The 15,090-nt window shown below is 30.5% G+C and overlaps 2 protein-coding genes across 2 annotated transcripts; both read right to left on the reverse strand.

Annotated features, from left to right (window-relative positions):
* Window positions 1–619: 619 nt before the first annotated feature.
* Window positions 620–4,891, reverse strand: LOC129901104 (acetylglutamate kinase, chloroplastic). Its single transcript, XM_055976224.1, has 2 exons — window positions 4,703–4,891; window positions 620–2,019 (listed from the first exon to the last, which is right to left on the reverse strand). The coding sequence occupies exon 2, from the start codon at window positions 1,895–1,897 to the stop codon at window positions 854–856; it is 1,044 nt and encodes a 347-aa protein (XP_055832199.1). The 5' UTR covers window positions 1,898–2,019; window positions 4,703–4,891; the 3' UTR covers window positions 620–853.
* Window positions 4,892–9,796: 4,905 nt separating this feature from the next.
* LOC129891272 (protein NODULATION SIGNALING PATHWAY 2-like) lies at window positions 9,797–11,278 on the reverse strand. Its single transcript, XM_055966573.1, has one exon. The coding sequence runs from the start codon at window positions 11,276–11,278 to the stop codon at window positions 9,797–9,799; it is 1,482 nt and encodes a 493-aa protein (XP_055822548.1).
* Between the last annotated feature and the right edge of the window lie 3,812 nt (window positions 11,279–15,090).

The raw sequence follows: 15,090 nt of genomic DNA on the forward strand, positions 1-15,090 counted from the left end.
TCTATCATTTCTAGATACAACAAAATCAGATTGAGTTTATATGTTTGATGCCTACCTACTTTTGTTCCAGCAAGTGCAATTAGAACACCAGGTAATACTATGACTACTATTATGAAGGAATAAGCGAGACAATTCTCATCTACCTAACTAACCATGCATCCTAATTTGTGTCATTCATAACCTTCTATCTAAGGTCATGTCCTCGATAAGCTGAAGTTGCGTCATATTCTGTCTAATCATCTCTTCCCAACATTTCTTCGGTCTACAACCAACTTCTCATACCTCCGGGCATCTCCTCTTCACATTGTCTGAGGAGCATGTAATGATTAAAAAAGAGTTACAATGACTACATTACATGCCTGCTCAGACAATGACTTCCCTAAGTTCAAAGGTATATGATGTGATCTGTGATTGAGGAACAAATGGTTCTGTGAGTGGAATCTTGAAGAAAATAATGCCTTCAGAAGGAACATATCCATGCAAACATCAGTTTGCACATTTATCTTGATAAATGTTATGGCTTTACTCATATTATTTTTCTAATTTCTGTTCTTCTTGATAGGCTATCTATATTTTTGGAGGGGGGGAAGGAATTGAAAAACTTTCACAAAGTCAAAACGCTAGTAATATCCACTTGATATTTATTCATACAAAAAAAAACCATTAGCATGGACCATTACCAAACAGAATACAACAGAAAGCCAGACAAAGCATCAGTCTGTCTACCAAAATTTTGTAGCAGAGTGACAACATATTGATAAGAGAGAACCATAAAGGTCTAGAGCTTTGAGAAGCGTATCTTACTAAACTTTGAAACTTCATAAAATAGTTGCTCAACTCACAATAGTGGTATCTAGCCAGTGATCATTGTTCCAGCCCCTTCATCAGTGAGAATCTCAAGAAGTAAGGAATGTTGCAGCCTTCCATCAATAATACTTGCGGTCGTCACCCCTTGAGCCAAAGACCTTACGCAACAATTCACCTTGGGGATCATCCCACCAGCAACCTTGCCATCATCAGTCATCTTCTTCACTCCTTTTATGTCAATCTGCTTCACCAAACTCCCTGGATCATCACGGTCTTCCAGAATTCCAGCCACATCTGTCAACAAGATTAGCTTTTCAGCTCCAAGAGCAGCTGCCAACTCACCTGCTGCCGTGTCTGCATTAATATTGTAGGATTGACCCCTCTTATCAGCTGCAACAGAGGCGATCACTGGGATATGGCAATTGTCAATGAGCGGCCGCAGTACACTAGGATCTACACTAGCAATGTCCCCAACAAAACCAAGTTGCTCAGAGTTGGGGGAAGGACGTGCAGTTAAAAGGTGGCCGTCAATTCCTGATAACCCCACTGCAGTTGCCCCAGCCTTGTTAATCAAGGAAACCAAATGTTTGTTGACTTTACCCACCAAGACCATTGATACAATCTCCATGGTTGAGGCATCAGTAACACGAAGGCCATTCAAAAAGTTGGGTTTGATTCCCAATTTACCAAGCCATTGGTTAATTTCAGGACCACCCCCATGGACAAAGACAATGCGCATACCAACACAAGAAAGAAGGACAAGATCAGCAATAACAGAGGCCTGAAGTGCCTCAGATTTCATGGCAGCTCCTCCATATTTCACTACAATGGTCTTGCCTCGAAATTTTTGAATGAATGGTAGTGCCTCAGAAAGGATTTTCACTCGGGTTGCTGCAGGGAAAGATTGAATATCAGGTGCAATGACGGATTCCAAGGAAGTGTTGAGGCATGAGGCCTGAAAAGGGTTGCTAAGAATGTTTCGACTGGCTTTGATAGCTGGAATAGATTTTGGAAAGATGAGACCGGAATCTGGAAAGTTGGAGACTTTGGTGATTGGGGAAGAGAGTGGGAGGGTTTTAGCAGCCAACATCCTCTATTCCTTTTACTTCCTCCCCTTCTCTATTGAATCTAAATTGCAGGGGAAGTGTGACACTAAAAGTTCTTAAAGACCGTTCGTTTAATGGGGTCAAAGCATCAATGCATCAAAGAAACCTGCAACCAAAACAAGCCATCGGTTAGCACTTGAACCTCAACAGTATACCACATAAGAAAAATATATTTGAAAATCAGCATATTTGAGAAAGCCCCAAGACGTAATTGAGAAGAAATCAATCAAATTAGATATATAAGAAAATAAAATTCAAAAAACCAATGAAACCCTCTACGTTCACCAGTAAGAGCAAAGTTTTTTAATTGTCACAAAGTTATAATTTTTTCATATGTGATTCATTATTTTTTTCATTTTTTATCTTCAGTTTTCCTGCTCCCCTATGTATAGACCAGCATCTATAGTATTATTTTTCTCAGCTTCTAATAAATCCGTACCTCTTGAAGCGTAATTTATAGTCAAAATGAATACTTTGGATTAATCAAAGAGGAAAAGGCAGCCTCCTATGACTTCAAGGTGTAAATCTATGTGTTCTGTTAATGTTGTTACCTTAGCTAGAGGTTGGTCTTTAAAGTAGTTGCGGAGAAACGAGAGAAATAATGATAAATAGAAGTTGATCAAACTTGTAACTCAAAGTGAAAGAAAGAAAGAGAAATTCAAAATTAGTAAGAAATTGGTCGAGGCTACATGAAGCAGATGGAGGAAGTTGTGATCTTTTTCTTTTTTTGGACGTACAAATTATTTCAAGAGTTTTGCTGTAGGATTTTACTAATGTAACGATTATTTTTATATTTATATTTACGTATTTGATTAATATAAAATATTGGTGATGTTTGGATGTTACTTTTTTTAATTATTCAAAATTTTAATTTGCTTTGATTACTTTGTGATAGAAAAACTAAAGATATTTAGTTGTTTTTTTTTAATAACAAACTTGTGTTTTGTTATACATGAAATTTTTAGTTCTTCTATCTCAACAACATTTTCAAAATTCGCTATCAGTTTGTTCACTGCCTAAAACTGTGATTATAATGATATCACCTCTTCCTTTTCTGCAAAAGTATGGTGGATTTTCAGAACACAAGATACACTCCCGAGGGAGTTTTTGAAAGCCAAATATAGTAGTAACAGAGCCCATCTTGTTGACAAAGAATTTAAATGGGCAGATGGCTAATCTCATACATGGAAGAGAGTGATGGAAATCAAGAGTAAAGCATAGAAATACATATCATGGAAGGTTGGCAGAGGACATATATCTTTTTGGTAGGATGACTGGGCTGGTACAGGATCTCTTGCAAAAGTAAATGGTGATCTCAATGTCTCTAAGAACACTAAAGTAGCTGAGTTCTTTGACAAACTCAGCCTTTATATATTCAACTGTTTTCGATGAAATTAATACATCCAACTGTTATTTATGTCATCAAAAGGATATTTCAATATGGACACTTAAGCAGGCAGGACCTTTAACACGTAAATCATTATGGTAGCAAGGCAGTCCAGAAATATGACATTTAGTGGAACCAAAATATGGCATCACAGACTATCTTTTAAGATGTCTTTCTTTATGCTTAGGATATTGCAGGATAAAATTCCAACATATAATATTGTGATCAAATTTGGAGATGGAAGGCCATCAAGATGATGCTATTGTATTAATGGAAATCCATCAATATGATTTGGAGAATGTCACACACTTATTGTATTATTGGAAGTCCATCAATATGATTTGGATAATGTCACACACTTATTTGGTAAAAAGTGTTGTGGGTAAGCAGGTATGGTCATATTTTAGTAAATTTAAGTGGCAACAGATTTTCCTTTTAGCGGCAATTGATTTCATGTCATTGCATCTAGAGTCGCTAACGCCTTTAGCGGCATTTAAATTTTTCAGGAAGGGATCGGACCTATTAGACATTTTGATGCAATGATGATTAAGTAAGCCTAAAAATGAGGTGCACACTCTCGTCCGGCAAAGTTGGCCTAATGTAGCCTGTTACGAAATTTGGAAGGCTTGATGTAAAGTTAAGTATTAAAATGATACTGAGATCTATTATTCGACAGGGATCTGTTGGATGATGAACCTGTTGATACAAAGTCAATTTCCCAAGATAAAACTGTCAGATTCATGGACTGAAAATGTAGCAGCGCCATTGAAAAGGTTCAAATGGTTATACAGAGACAAATGGTAAGACGGACGAGACCTAACTCAGTCTATCTTAAACTGGATATTGATGGCTGCAGTAAGGATAGTTAAGGTAGTGCAAGAGGAGGTAATATTATTGTACACGTACATTGTACATTGAGGGCCAATTTAGTTCATAATTCCAATATATTATACAATAACTTGTAAAATTGCATTTATGATACAACTTGATTAAATTATAGTGAATTTTATTTTCATTTCCTAACATTTAAATATCATAACTTTGCAAGGTAAATAGATAAGACTCTGAGCACACAAAAAACACCCAAATCTTAACAACACAAATCAAATGATGGCAGTTGATAAAGAACATAAAACATCTTCACCCAATTAAAACCCAAATCCCTAACAAAAAAAAAAGAATCATAAAACAGCAAAAAAGAAACTTGGGTGTTTCAAGAATTAGCGAAATGGTCAATCTTGAAAAAGAATCATAAAACATCAAAAACTAAACTTGGGTGTTTCAAGAATTGGGGAAATGATCAATCTTGAAACAGTTGTACAAATTCCAAGAATTAAGTGGAAAGCAATCCCGATTCCCAAGTGATTTGAGATGAAATTGAAAATGGATAAATCATATATACCTGAACCCGAAAGCCCTGTACCCTTGAAGAAGATATGGACGATGCCTTTCTTACAAATGAGGAAGGAAAGAAAGATCAATTCAGTGGGTGTCACAGATTTACCTTGGTTTTTTAATAAACAATTTGAGAGTGTTTTTGGAGGAATTAGAAGCGAGTGTTTTTGGAAAGCGAGTGATTTAACTTGTACATTTATATCATTTGTGTGTTGAGTAGGTGGTGCCTAAATTATTAAAAAAAGATAAAGGAAGAGGTAAATGAGATTCATGCAATACTAAAAATAAATATTTAATAATATTTATCTAATTTATAAAATTAAAAAATAATTTTAATTTAATTTTTAATTTATTTTTATCATTAATTAATAGTCATTTCATCATTACATTTTTCAAGATATTGGATTTATTATATTTAAAAGGTGATATGATAAATTTATCCTTCTATTTATAGTTTCTTAAGACTTTACTTTGTCCCAATAATATTACACTAGTCGTCATTGGTTTATGAATTCAGTTGACTAAACTCCATTAAATCATTTTGTTGATATCAACGAGATGGATGGATTCAGAATCTTTACTGTGCATATAATTTAAACTTGAAAAGGTGAAATTTAAATTCCTTAAACCACTTCTCTCTCTCAAATTATTTGACATGTTTTTGCTTATTAAGAAAATATTAATTAGAATTCTTTTTTGACTATTTTATCTTTATTGGTGAGAAAATAAAATTCACTATAATTTAATCAAGTTGTATCATTAATGCAATTTTACAAGTTATTGTATAATATATTGCAATTATGAACTAAATTGGCCCTCAATGTACAATGTACGTGTATAAGTTCAAATATGTCATTATTAGTTTTTTTTTTTGGTGGAAAAAAATTATTAGTTTTTTTTAACTATGCTTGTTTAAGTTCTGTGTGAAATAACGACATTTTTTACTTAGTTAAGTAACGATAGTGGTATAGTTAGACAAAACTAGTAATGAATAACAAATATAATGAATTCTGCATATATTAAGAGTATTTTGACCCTTTTTCGTAGTATTTATATTAATTTCAAGTAGAAAAACTGAATAAAGGTAAAAATAAAAATACTATACATTTTTACTTTTCGATTATTTATTTATTCAAATAGCAAATATCCATATTCAGCGATTCCAACCCTATAAACTCCTCACAACTGCAACGAAAAACAAAAAAAATCATCTTATACTCAAAGAAGCAAAGTTTTGGGTATCAATTCCTCCATTAAAGATCATTAAATCAACATTGAAGATAAATAAAATTTAATTTTGAACATGAAAACACCAAATTTTTCATTCCTTCTGCCTCTTTCCCAAAAGCATCCTAAATATAATGTAACTTTAAATTTGAACAAATTGAATCTTTGTCTAACAATAAAAAAAATAGGGGAAAACAACAAAGGGAATGAATATGCATAAAAATTAAAGTGTGTATTCACTCAATGTTTGTATATAATATGCTGAGTATACAGAAAGTATACACCAGACAACAATTTTATATACACTGGTAATAAATTATATATTTAATATCTATAATTTATAGTCAGTTTATATTCATTCACACACATTGCACATATAGTATACACACATGATATATTTGATATATACACTCTAGATACATTAGGTATACATTTTAAAAGTGATAGTTTTAAAATATATACAATAAAATAAGGAAAAATTATCTTATTATACATACCTTTTTACCTTATTTTCTATTATTTCCTACAATTTCAAAAAATTACCAAAATCCTTTTTTCCTCAAAACTTCTCATTTTTCGAATACATTACTCTTCCAACTCCCAACTTCACGATTTTCCTTCCTATTTTTATGCTTATAATTACAACAATTACCTCCATCTATCTATTTTTGAGTTTCAGATCTCTTCTCTCTCCAATCAATCGATTTCAACTTGCTCAATAGGGTTCTTCTTCTTCTCCAATTTTTAGTTCATCACTTTTTTTTAAAATAAAAAAAATCCATCTACAATTTCCTAATACATATGGATGATGCTTCATCTTTTAGTATTGGGATTATCCAAATAGTCTTACCTAATGTAGGTTGTGTTTTTTATTCTAACGATGAAGATTTTAAAATCGACCGTGAAAAATGATCAAAAAAAGGGAAAAGGTCGAGTTGTCGGCATCTTTGATAAGGGCTTTGGATCGAGATACATGGGTGATGCCATTATTGAAAGTGAAAAAAAGGCTATGGGTGTTGATATAGAGCAAAGGAGAAAGTGTATATCAGATTATTGATATTTTTTTGATTTTTTTTGTTTATCTTTTCCTGATACATATGGGTTCTGATCCATCGATTAATATTGGTCTTACTCAATCTGTTTCATAAACGAAACATCTCATCCCTTGTGTTTGTGATTCGGAATCAAAGAATGATACATTTCATGTTCGAATTCGATATTATGTTGTTCAGCTTTTTCTGATACAAAAAAGGGGAAGAGTAGAACATGTTGCTAAACACCCTTCTCTACCCAAGGTTTAGATTTTTAATGTATCTAATTAATTTTGATACATAAATTTATGTATAATGCCTTCCTTTCAACCTATGATACATTAAATTAACATTTGTTAGTGTTATCACTAATTTGATACATCGTTATTACAGTAGCTTTTGTTATGCAATGATTTCCGATCTACTTTTCTATTTTTTGATTTTTAAAATTGATTGTATGAGTTAATCAAAAGATGATACATTATTGATAAAATATATGTTTCATATCGCAATGTATCCATATTTAAGTTTAATTTGTTGTTACAGCAAACCCTAAGTTTGTTCATTATTGAAGTAGTTATTCTAATTAAATTAAGTTATAATAGTTTATCAGTTAGAAATTGTTTTATTCAATATATTTAAGCTACATTATCTATAGTTTTAATAAGTATATGATACAAACATATTGTGCCATGTTCAATGAGTAAAATGGTTAATTGTGTATCAATCAAAAATTGCGATAGTGGAGATGAATTACCTTCTACCGTGCATAGGATCTCAATTTTTTTCCTACTGTTGTATCAATACATAGTGATACATAGCGATACATAGCAAATCCAATCTCATATTTCTTCACCTCGATGTACAACCTTACTCCCATATCATTCCTAATAATCAAAGGAGAGGAATTACCCTCTAGAATGTATTAGATCTCCATTTTTTTGCCTTGATTCATCAATATTCAATTGAGCTGCAATTGCCGAAACTAAATTTATGAATGAAATATTTTTCCCAACAACGATTTCTCCATTTTTGTATCGTTCATATCTACCCTCACTTTTCTAGATTCCTGAATGCCTCAACAAAATCGAAATATTCATTATGTATGTTTTCTAATTTTTCGATAATGACTGGAACAGAGAACAGGTAGCAAAGAATAGCGAAGAATAGGGAAGAAGAATTTTGAAATTTGAAATTTGATTATGAATTTACCAGGCTCTATTACGCTATGTCAATTAATAATTAACAGTAAGATGAAACTGATTTGCTTACTTATGGGATCTCAACTTGATTTTCAATTTTTTCCCCCCTTAATATGCGCTACAGTTGGATACATGATGTATTAACGATAAGGGAAATTTACATAAATATACAACATTAAGAAAATATTTACTATTTATAGCAATAATATATTTTTTCCACTGAACACTTATAATATAATTATAATACAATTTTAATACATATTAGCGAGAATAATTTATAAAACTCATATAATACAAGTTTTATTCATGGATACTTAATTTATCACATACTTTAATACACTTATAATACATTGTGTCAATTTCTTACCAAACAAGTATAATATATTTTAAAACACTTATAATACATTTATAATTCACTTTTAATACATAGTAGATATATCATAATATTGTTATATATTGCTATAAATGATAATAAATAAAAAGTATCGCTAAAATCAGTAATTATTTATTAAAAAGTGGTTTTTCTAGTAATTTTTTCTAACAATAATGTATCCGGTCACTTTGTTATGTATTCGGATTCCCTAAAAATATGAGATTTATGTAATTAGAAAAAGAGTAGAGTTAGAAGGTAATTTCACCATGTGATTTCTATAATTTTTTAAATAGAATAATCAGTTTACAATAAATATAGTCATGTTTTATTTACATAAAATAATATCATAAGTAATAGAAAATATACACTAACTATACAATATAGCTTGCAAAAAGTCATAGAAAATATACACTGACTATACAATATAGCTTACCTATATATGAATTATACAGTGACTATATATTGTGATACACTCAAAAAGTTGAATATCACTTAATTATACATAAAGTATATACTAACTATATATAAAGTATACTCTGAGTATTCAATCTAAATATAACAATTGTTGCTTGGCTGTACTTGAGAAAATGAGAAGTTACAATGAAGAGCCTAATATACCTCATAAATGCAAAATATGTGTTAGAGAATAAACATTAGCATTAAGGATGTGTTCGGTATAGAGAAAAATATTTTACAATTTTCTCTTGTTTGATTGGTAAGAAAAAAATTAAAAATAACTTTTTTATTTGTTGTCATATTTTTTGTTATCATGCTTCGAATATTTCTCTTTTGAATCGAGGTTTTATCGATTGAATGCAACCACAAATGTAGGGGTAAAGTTCACATATATTCTATTCTCTCCAATTCGACTTGTGGGATTACTCAAGATTTATTTTTATTGTTATTTTCTCTAAGTAAAAATAAGAAAAATAATTTCTCTAGTAGAAATAAGGAAAATAAATTTCATAAGTGGATATTCCACTGTTTATTTATCAAAAATCAGAAAATAAGTAAACAATCCAAAACTTAGAGAAAAATATTTTCTTTACTACCAAAAACACCATAATATATTACTAGTTCTTGTGTTAACCAAAAGTTGCAAGATAACAACCCACTTAGAAAATAGAATGATAATCAAGAAATACAATCTCATTAATTCAATCTTTCCCAAAACTACTACACTATCTTTACATTGTAAATTTTCAATAACCTCCAAATCTAATTAATTCCCATGAAATTCAATGTTCTAAAATTTTATTACAAAAAAATTAAAAAGATATTGAACTTGAAGGACTAGGACTTGATGATATAGGAACCCAAATGGAAGCACTTGTCAAAGGCCTTGATTTCCAACACAAAGCCAATTTACATTGCTCATGTTGCACCCAATACCCTCCACTAAACAAACTTACCAAGTGCTTAGCTTGTCTCACATTACTTGAACTCATTGGAATTTGCCTAAAACCTTTTAATGAATAAAGCCCTTCACTCCATTTTTCCCTTTCTAATTTCTCACAAGGGAATTGTCTTAATGAGTCCAAAATTCTAACTCTTAAGAATTCTTTCTCAATAACCCTTAATGCTAACTTGTATCCTCCACCAAAACCTCCAAGAATTGAATCAGATATTGTTGTGTAATGGTGTAGAGCTTCACAAAAGAACTCAACAAAAGACATGGATGTGATTTTTGTTAAATTGAAGAGTTCTTCTTCAACTAAGACAACCATTTTAGGTGACAATTTTCTTAGTCCATTGAAAAATGTCTTGACTAGTGAACTTCCCCTTTGTGGCATGTGAAGTTGGTGGATCATAACATTAGCTATTAAGTTGTTATGACCCTCCTCAACAACTTGAATTTTTTCTAAGTCCTCTAAGAGAACTTGATCAAACATGAAAGGAAGATTGATAGAATTAGCAAACTCTTGAAGTCTTTTGCCTGTCTTTCGTACATGACATGTTTTTGAATGATCAACAACAAGTGATGTGATCCTTAGAGAAGAATTTGTGTTTCCTCTTTCAACCAAATCAACCATCAAAGGAGGCCATTGGATGCCTTCCATGATGTCAAAATCCAATATATGAACTTGTTGGCTCCCTTTTGTAGCTTCAAGAATTGCTTGATTCGCGGTGAAATGAGCAAACTTAACATAAGGAGAGATTTCTTGAAGCATTTGGAACGCGGTCATTGAATACGTTAACTCTGATGATTGATATTGATTATGATTCAACAATTCATTTGGTGAATTATTATTCAAGGTCTTGTATAACAAGGCTTGTGTGAAATACAAAGCCAATCTTTCAACAGGGGAAGTTTCTCTGTTTTCTTGATTAGAAAGGATTGTATTTAGCCTCAACACAACTATAGAAGCAAAATCAATTTTCCTAGCTTCAATAGCCTCAGCTCCCATAAGAAGAAGATCAGTGACACTTGTTTCCTCCATGAGCTGATCCTGAAGGTATTTGAGACGAAGATTGTAGACACGTAATTTTTGATCCTCTTTCGAGAACTCAGTATCTCCCTGAACAACTTCTTGTTGCGAGTTTTGAAGGGGGATGTCGACATCTCCATCGATGAAATCGAAGTCACTTGGGAAATAGTCTAGTATGTCAACATCATTAACAATAGTCACAAAATCTTGGATGGAACATTGAGGGTTAATACTAGGATTGTTCCAAGAAAATGTGGTCTCTAAGTTGTTATATTCAAGAAATGGATTAATGTAACTTGGTTGAAAATTTTCACACTCCATATTTTTTTTAAAGAAGGAATAAAATTGGATTTGTCTAAAGGTCCTTGCCTCTTAGGACAGTTTTTTGTTGCTTGTTAGCTCTATTTCCAAGTGTTTGGGGAACATGATTTATATATACACAAAACTAATATTAAAAGGAATTAAAAAATAGGGTTTCAAAGTAGCAGTAAATGCAACTTGTCCTAGTAGACACTTTTAAACAATTAATTAAGAAAATGATTACTCAATGCCAAGAAAAAAAGGAATCTTTTGCCTAATGTGACGTGTCGAGTGTAGCATTCTTCGAGGAAGTTTTCAACAAAAAACCTATAATATTTTTTCTTATTTGGTTTTTAAAAATTCTTAATTGTAAAATATTGACGTCACATGATATAATAGTAACAAAACGTAGAGGAATATAAAAAATAAAATAAAGATAAATCCCCCTTTCCCCCACGCTCCAACATTGACACCCACAACACCATCTTTTTAGGACATTTAACTCAGTAATTGTACTATGATTTATTTTTGGGATCAACACAGCTCAATATATGACATACATATATTGAGACATAAAAAGATTAGAAGAAAAGTCATTCCATTTAGACAAAAGACCTATACCCAAGAAGGGGTTAGAGTTTTAGCTACGAGTTAGACAGAATTAATAACTTTAGTCGGAATTTTGTATGTGCTAAAAAGTTTATTGATTATTTATATATAATGAGATAAGTGTCAAAAACATATCTGAACTATCTCCTTTTTTGAGTTTCATTTCGAAACTATTGGGAGTGTGAGTCCATACATAAATTATCACTTATTAATTTGAGAAACACACACCTCTCTTTTATTCACTGTCATCAATCATGATGTGTGTAATACACTCTTTCTTTCATTTAAAAAAAATTATCACATCACACACTACATGGACAAAACATTTCACCTTTACAATAAATAAATAAATTATTAGAATTAGTTAAAATTAAAAATTAAAATATTACTATCTTCCGCTCAAAAAAAATTATAAAATAAAATATAAAATATTTTTCTTACCTCACTCCACCACTTTCTCTCACCATACCCCCCTCCCCCAACCCCAATTTTTTGTTTTATTTTTATTTATTAAATTTCTTTTGTAAATTTTTTTAAAAAAATTCTTACTCCATTCCCCTTCCCCTCCCCCCTCATATAATAATTTAGATATTTTTTTTTTTAAAAAAATCTATCCCACCCCACTTAACCCTCCGTTTTTAATTTTTTTTTCTCGTTATGTGTTAGATATATACATATAATTTTAGGAAAGTATTTTTTACTTACCGTAAGACTTTTCTTAAAAAAAATAATTATTTCTATTAAATTCGGTACGCAGGTAGGAAAAAATATTTCTCTAAAAATATATTTACATATCTAACACAAAATGAGAATAATATATATATAAATTAAGAGCGGAGGTTAGATGGGGTGAATCTAATTTTATTTTATTTTTAAAATAAAAATAATAACATTTTTAGGAAGGAGCGGGGTAGGGGGTGAAGTATGAATTCTTTTAAAATATTTTATAAAAAAATTAAAAAAATTAAAAAATAAAAGGATGGGGATTGTGTGTGTGCGGGGGGGGAGCGCATGAGCAAAATATTAAATGTTATTTTTTAAAAAAATAATATTTTTTGGGGGGGGGAGAAAAATACTTTAGTCTTTAATTTTTATCTAATATTAATAGTTTATTTAATTATTGTCAAGGTATAATATTTTATCCATATAAAATGTCACGTGGTAAGATTTTTTTCAAAAAATAGAGAGAGTGTATTACACACACCACTAAGGTGTGTTTCTCAAACTAATAAATGATAGTTTAGGTATGAAACTCATACTTCCAATAGTTTAGGTATGAAACTAAAAAAATGAATAGTTTAAGTATGTTTTTGACACTTATCTCATATATATTATATAGACAAACTCAAAAGTTTATTGGATGTTTCTGTGCCTATACTCAAGTTCCATAGTTTTTGGTTTGTGTAAGGAATCTTTGTGATAATCTAGATTCCAATTTTTCAATGATATTCCCATGATCAAGGTATATAATTGGCTAAATATCATAAAACCATTTTATAAAAGTTTATTGGTATCATCTTATAAGTTTCATGTTACTTTTGCTTTTATTGGGGCACAATATTTTCCATTAAAAAGAAGGAAAGATTCCTTTTGTCTTTAGTTTGAGTATAACAAACTAAAAGCCATTGTTGAAGTATAAAGTCAAGAAAAAACAACTAGAATGTATAATATTTCTTAAGTTCTATACCTAGATATGAAAAATGAAGTTCAATTGGAAGGTGAAAAGAAAAAGACATCTCTAGTGTTTACTTTTCTTTTTGTTTCCTATTTTGTATCCATATTAATATTGTGATTCGATTAAATTCAGATTTATATCAAAAAGTCTCACATTGAAGAAAAAAAAAGCTTCATAACAAAGGCGAACCTCAAACCTCTGATTAAAAACAAAAAAATACTTATCATATTACCACAGTATGTTGGTATTACTAGTTTTTGCAGGATTAATTGATTCCATAATTAGTCTAGAAATTTACGTGATTGATTCTTTTGCTCAATTCTTGATGGTCAAAACCAGGACATGGGGATATTAAAGTAACAATTATAAGTTGTTAAGACTTTTTTATTTAATTGTGCACCAATGGGAATTGTTGATTCTTGTCCACTTAACTACTCATTGTTTCATCCATGCCAAGCCAATAATAGTAACTAGCTAGGAGATATAAACCTTTCACATCTTCAACTTTTTCCACTATGATCAATTTTCTTCATTGGTCAAACATTTACTTGGCTGATTTATTCTTTTTATCTTTTTGGACTTTTTCATTTGAATTAGTAAAATTTTTTGTAAAATAATATCTGAAGGTTTCAACCAATAGATAGGGGAATCTTTTCGTGAGGTCAATCACTCTAAACTTATGAAACTAGGAAGGTGTTTGCCTAAGTTTACAAGTTGGTTCAATTAATATAGAGTTAAGGGACAAAAACATATTTAAATTATCCTTTTTTTTTAGTTTCATACCTAAACTATTAAAAGTGTGAGATTCATACCTAAATTATCCCTTATTAGTGTGAAAAAACATACATCAGTGGTGTGTGTAATACACTCTCTCTATTTTTTGAAAAAACCTTGCCAAATGTCATTCCACATTGATAAAATATTCAGACAAAAATTAAATAAAATATTAATATTAGTTAAAAGTTAAAGACTAAAGTATTTCTATCCCCAAAAAAAGAAATTATTTTTTTATAAAAGAGATTACAATTTTTAATTTTTTTTAAAAATAAAATTTAAAATATTTTGCTCACACACTCCACCACCTCTTCCCCCCCCCCCCCCCACACACACACCACAATCCCCGTCCTTTTATTTTTTTAAATTTCTTTTATAAAATATTTTTAAAACATTCATACTTCACCTCCACCATCGCTCCTTCCTAAAAAATGTTATTATTTTTATTTTTAAAAAAAATAAATTATATCCACCACATCTAATTCTCCGCTCTTAATTTATAAATATATTTTTTATATTTTTCTCATTTTGTATTAGATATGTACATATATTTTTAGAGAAATATTTTTTCCTACTTGCATACCGAATATAACAAAAAAAAAATTATTTTAAGAAAAGTCTAGCGGCAAGTAAAAAATACTTTCCTAAAATCATATGTATATATTTAACACAAAACGAGAAAATTTTTTGAAAGCGGAGGGTTAGGTGGGGCGGGATAGAATTTTTCTTAAAAAATTTAAAATAAAAATATCTAAATTATTATTTCGGGGGTGGG

The sequence above is a fragment of the Solanum dulcamara genome, chromosome 1 (assembly GCF_947179165.1).
Source record: "Solanum dulcamara chromosome 1, daSolDulc1.2, whole genome shotgun sequence".
In the NCBI taxonomy this organism is placed as follows: Eukaryota; Viridiplantae; Streptophyta; class Magnoliopsida; order Solanales; family Solanaceae; genus Solanum; species Solanum dulcamara.

What these genes read in the sequence shown, in the direction of transcription:
- LOC129891272 (XM_055966573.1), bottom strand. Translation starts at nt 11,278, where the DNA reads ATGGAGTGTGAAAATTTTCAACCAAGTTACATTAATCCATTTCTTGAA.
- LOC129901104 (XM_055976224.1), bottom strand. Translation starts at nt 1,897, where the DNA reads ATGTTGGCTGCTAAAACCCTCCCACTCTCTTCCCCAATCACCAAAGTC.